This window comes from Chiloscyllium plagiosum, chromosome 2 (assembly GCF_004010195.1).
Source record: "Chiloscyllium plagiosum isolate BGI_BamShark_2017 chromosome 2, ASM401019v2, whole genome shotgun sequence".
NCBI lineage: Eukaryota > Metazoa > Chordata > Chondrichthyes > Orectolobiformes > Hemiscylliidae > Chiloscyllium > Chiloscyllium plagiosum.
The window spans coordinates 139321342-139327341 of NC_057711.1; the positions used below are offsets into that span (position 1 = coordinate 139321342).

General features: G+C 39.7%; 1 protein-coding gene across 6 annotated transcripts in view; it reads left to right on the forward strand.

The window, feature by feature from the left end:
* Positions 1–6000, forward strand: part of rassf6 (Ras association domain family member 6) — a 72785-nt gene that overhangs the window by 35848 nt on the left and 30937 nt on the right. For all 6 annotated transcript variants that reach the window (XM_043719345.1, XM_043719296.1, XM_043719315.1 and 3 more), the window contains 2 exons: positions 1726–1804; positions 4077–4216. In XM_043719345.1, coding sequence (XP_043575280.1) covers positions 1726–1804; positions 4077–4216 — 219 coding nt within the window. The remainder of the gene's footprint in view (positions 1–1725; positions 1805–4076; positions 4217–6000) is intronic.

Here is a 6000-nt window from a genome sequence, read left to right on the forward strand (position 1 = left end):
AGATTTACCAGGATGCTGCCTGGACTGGAGGGCATGTCTTACGAAAACTAGGGTTTTCCTCATTGGAGTGAAGAAGGATGAGAGGTAACTTGATAGAAGTGTACAAGATGATTAGAGGCATAGATGTAGAATGGATAGCCAGAGATTTTTTTCCATGGTGGAAATGGCTATCGTGAGGGAGCATAATTTTAAGGTTATTGGAGGAAGGTTGAGGGGAGATGTCAGAAGTTGGTTCTTTACACAGAGAGTGGTGAGTGCATGGAATGCACTGCAGGCAGTGGTAGCGAGTCAGATACATTAGGGACATTTAAGCTACATTTAGGCACAATGATGATAGTAAAATATAGGGTATAAAGGTTAGTTTGATCTTAGAGTAGGAGAAAAGGTTGGCACAAGATCGAGGGCAGAAGGGCCTGTACTGTGTTGTACTATTCTTTGTTCAATTCAGCCTTTCCCTATAGCTCAAACCCTCCAAACCAGACAACACCTTTGTAAATCTTTTCTGAACCCTTTCAAGTTTCACAACATCCTTCCTATAGCAGGGAGACCAGAATTGCATGCAGTATTCCAAAAGTGGCCTAACCAATGTCCTTCATCATGACCAGCTGCATCATGACCTCCCAACTCCTATACTCAATGCTCTGACCAATATAGGCAAGCATACCAAACACCTTCTTCACTGCCCTGTCTACCTGGGATTCCACTTTCAAGGAATTATGAACTTGCATTCCCAATGTCTCTCTGTTCAGCAACCCTCCAAGACCTTAAAACTAAATGTATAAGTCCTGCCCTGATTTGCTTTCCAAAATCAAATTAACACAGTTTGAAACATGGTGGTTTAAATATTTACTCTTCTAAATAATTCCCCACACACATACACACACACCAATTAAAGAAATTTTAAAAAAAAATCTCTACAGAGATAATGGTCAATAATGGTTAGTTCTTGTGGAAAACATGGTAAGGTATGAAATATTCAAGATGGTTTTTATTTGGAATCCTATCACATAGACAGGTGTCGCTAAACACAAGCAAATTGCTAGTGGGACTTGTGCAGACACAGTTTGCTCAGGAATCATTATGAATTGAGAAATTTGTCCAGAGAACAGCTAGCTCAGTATTTCAGTTATTACACTGGAGCCTCCAAAAGGGTTTTCTCAGAAAGGCAGAGGGTGAACTGTTAGCAATTACTCTCTCAGCAGTGTGTACCCGAACTGAATTTCAAACAATATCCATACAAATCTTAACTCCTGATAATCAAGCACATGATTTCTAGCAAACAAGTCCTAATAATTAGTTTGGGCCATGTGACTTGCAAGAAGTGCCTTGCAAAAAAAAAGTCCAAATGTTCTTTTAGTGACCCGTTTAATTAAACAAAAACAGCCCGGGTATCTCTTTATTCATTTCAAATGAACCACCATCCACAATCCTTTAAACTTATATGTTCAAAATACAAAAATAATGAAGTACCTGCAAAATAATATCAGAAACACAGGCACAAAGCACAGCTCTCAAATCCTGGATCTGTGATCAGAGGGACTGTTTCAAGGCTTCAGAATACATCTCTGAAATGCAACCATCTGTGTGAGTACAATTACTAATTGTCTTTAATTTTAGAATAAAGTTTTAGCTATGAAACCGGGCAACATGTGTTCATTGTACACTCATCAGATCGATGAAATATGCACTCCATGATTTTTTAATGCATATTTTTAATTCCTCCAGGGCTGAGTTTTTATCTTTGCTAAGAACATATAATTGTTTTTGTCAAGATAACAAGAATTTACAACTGACATATTCTGATGTGAGTATATTTTACAGAATGTTTAGATGTCCAGAATAGATTGTTTCTTAATACAAAAAAGTATGAAACAGTTAAGACCATTGAGATTGTCCTATCCATTAAGTTACTACCATAAGAGTTAGAAGTAGACCATTCAGCTCATCAAGTCCAGTCTGCCATTCATGGATTATTGTTATCCTCATGTCCACTATCCTGCCTTTTCCCCCATAAGCTTCGTTTCCCTTTCTGATAAAAAATCTTTCCATCTTGGCCTCAAATATACCTAATGACCCAAACTTAACAGCCTTCTGCAGTAAAGAATTCCACAATTTTGCTATCCTCTGAAAAAAGAAACTATTTCTCATTTATGTTTTAAATGTGCAACCTCTTTTCTGTAGATTATATCCTCTGGTCCTACACTGTTTCAGAAATGAAAACAACCTTTCCGCATCCACTCTGTCAAGATCGGAAAAATCCTAATATTTCAATAAGGTCACCACTCATTCTTCTAAATTCTAATGTGTACATGGAATCATAAAATCCCTACAGAGTGGAAGCAGGCCATTTAACCCATCCAGTCCACACCAACCCTCTAAAGAGCATCCTGCCCAGACCCACCCAACTCTGTAACCCAGCATTTCCCACTAGTTAATATATCCCAGGGTATTATGGGCAAGTTAGCATGGCCAATCCACCTAACCTGGACATCTTTGGACTGTGGGAGAAAATCAGAGCACCCGGAGGAAACCCACACAGACATGAGGAGAATGTGCAAACTCAAGGCTGGAATCAAACCCGGGACCCTGGTGCTGTGAGGCAGTAGTGTTAATCTCTGAGCTACCGTACTGCCTGACAGTTCAAACCTACTGAACCTCTCCTCAAAGGACAGTCCTTCTATGCCCAAGATCAGCCGAGCTTCCAATATCTTTCCTTAGATAAACAGCCCAGAAGTGTTTACAGTATTCCAGCTGTGGTTTGACTAGTGCCTTGTATGATTTTAGCAAATCCTCCCTACTTTGTTAACTTTTTGAGATTCGTGGATCCTTCTGTTCCATTGTTTACTGCAGGCTTTCGTCATTTAAATAATATTCAACTCTTCTATTTTTCCTACCCAAGGGCATAACCTCACATTTTCCCACATAATATTTCACCTGCCAAGTTTTTGCCCACTTGTTTAATCTGTATACATCTTTCTCCAGACTCTTGGTGTCATCCTCACCACTTGAATTCTCATCTATTTGTGTCATCCACAAACCTTCTCATACAAGTCATTAATATATAATAAATAACTGTAGTTCCTAGCAATGATCCCTATGGTACATCATTAGTTCCAGGTTGCCATCCTGAAAATACTCCTTTTATCCCAACTCTCTATTTTATATTAGCTATCTGTGTGACTATACTAACTCAAACACCATAGGCTCTCATCTGATTAAGTAGGTAATATGGGGTACCTTATCAGACGTCTTCTGAAAATTCAAAATGCTACATTCACTGCTTCCCCTTTATCCTGATTGTTACCTCCTCAAAGAATTCTGGTAAATATTTCTATTTCTTTATGCAGTAATTTGAAGTGGACATTCTGTGTATAGCTTCACCATGTTGATTTGATGCCTCATTTTTAGATAGGCCTGATGCTGTCCTGGCATACCCTTCTACACTTTTCCTTGAACCAGGGTTGATCCCCTGATTCATGGTAATCATAAATTGGAGGGATTTGTAGGCCATGAAGTTACAGATTGTGATTGAATACATTTCTACTTCTGCTAATAGCCCACAGTGGCTCTAGTTACCCAGTTTTAAGCTGCTAGATATATCCTGAAGCTATCCCATGTTGCACACTGGTAAATGTGGCACAACATAATGAAGTGAATTAAAAGATGGCGATGCTCACCAGGTTACCAGAACCCAAGCCATTTGTTGGACATGCTACTTATCCACTACTGAATTTCAAAATCATTGCCATAATTTTTCAATTTTCCCACACCGTATTCTCAAACACAGTGAAAAAGGCATAAACAGGTTAGAATAAGAAAATGACTTGTGAACTTGTGTTGTCTGGCTGATGCCCAAGAATATGTAATTAAACTGTTAGAAACAGTTAAAACCCAATAGCACCAACACAAATGAGATGTTAATGTACTAAAGTAAATTGTTTGCAGCTGCCCAGCTCTGTGCATCTATGTGCTTACTCATTTTCCTAGAACTGTTACTTGTGCATTTTTGTTTTCAATGTAACATTTTATGAAGATGCTTATCTTGTAATTTGAATATCTCACTATTTTCTTTTCAGAATAATGGAAAGGTCATCCTAGAAGGAGTATTAGATATTGCATGGGGTGTACATCAACTAATAAGATTTCAGATTGATGATGAAAAATCTGTACCATCACCAATAGCAATCCAATTCACTGATACTACACTGAATAAAAGGTAGGCACCCACAGTATCAATGTACCCATCACTTACTGGTTACTTCCTGGGTTCAAGTATATATCCAGATATTAAATGGTAAACTCAATATTCCAGGAAGGAAACCGAAAGAACTGCGGATGCTGTAAATCAGAAGCAAAAACAGAAGTTGCTGGAAAAGCTCAGCAAGTCTGGCAGCATCTGTGAAGAGAAATCAGAGTTAATGTTTCAGGTCCGGTGACCCTTCCTCAGAGCTATTGGGCTTTTCCAGTAACTTCTGTTTTTAACTCAAGAAAGGAACCTTGCTCCCTCAGAGTGCAGGTTGGAAATTTCTAATTATAATGACAAATGCTTTATGAGCCAATCTGCTGCCTTCCACCCGATCTGCAGTCTGTACTTCCTCAGAAACTCTCTTCTCGGCCCTTGCAGCCCTGCAAAGTCCACTGCCTCAACCACTAGCCTCTCAAATTCAACTTCTGCATTAACTAGCCCTACAGAATCTACCCTCAGACTTCACCCCTCAGATGCTACTGCCTGACACTCACGCCCATTAAACCTTTCACTCAGACCCTATCCCTTGCCTAGACCATACACCAGACACAAAATACTAGACCCTGACTCCATACCATGCCCAAGCCTCTTCTAACCCTCCTATCTAGAGACTCTTTTCTACCCCACAGGCACTCCCTCAGAATTGACTGTCCACCCCCACAGACATCTCCCATAGCCTCTAATTTCTCAGCCCAGTAGGTACTAGTTCATTCCGCCATAGACTTTCGTCCTCTCCTTCCAGGGTTCTGTCCACCTTATTCCTCGTGTACCTAATGTCAGAAAGTTGACTCTGTCACATCACAGTTCAAACCATTTGAGGATAAGAAAGTGCATAAATCTTTGGGTGAGGCAGAATATTGAATCCACAGAAATAGCTCAATTTAATCATCTGGAAGAGGCGCTGTCAAGAATTAACTTCCTGCCCTATTACTGCTCTTCCCCCATGCTCTGATTTCCTGAATCAATTTAGTTCATGTAATGCCCCCACATGATGTTATGAAATCATAGAATGGTTACAGCACAGTCCATCTTCTCTGCATTGGCTCTAGGAAGCAATATATTGTGCCAGTCTCCTGTGTCCCACAGCCTTGGAAACAATTCCTTTTCAGACTTTGTTTTAATTCAGTTTTGAAAGCCTCAATTGATTCTGTCATCATCAGACTTTCAAACAGTTTATTCCAGTTCCTAGTCATATGGGTTGAACTGAGAAATAAGAAAGGGCTGATCACCTTATTGGGATTGCATTGTAGACCCCCAAATAGTAAGCAGGAAATTTGTAAGGAGATCTCAGTTATCTGTAAGAATAATAGAGTGATTACGGTAGGGGATTTTAAATCATAGACTGGGACTGTCACGGTGTTAAGGGCTTGGATGAAGTGGCATTTGTTAAGTGTGTACAAGAAACTTTTCTGATTCAGAATGTGGATGTATCAATAGAGAAGGTGCAAAACTTGATCTCCTCTTGGGAAATAAGGCAGGGCAGGTGACTGAGGTGTCGGTGGGGGAGCACTTTGGGGCCAGCGACCATAATTCTATTAGTTTTAAAATAGTGATGGAAAAGGATAGACCAGATCTAAAAGTTAAAGCCCTAAATTGGAGGAAGGCCAATTTTGACAGTATTGGGCAAGAACTTTAAAAGCGGATTGGGAGCAGATGTTCACAGGTAAAGGGACAGCTGGAAAATGGGAAGCCTTCAGAAACTAAATAACAAGAGTCCAGAGACTTATATCCCTGTTATGGTGAAGGGAAAATTT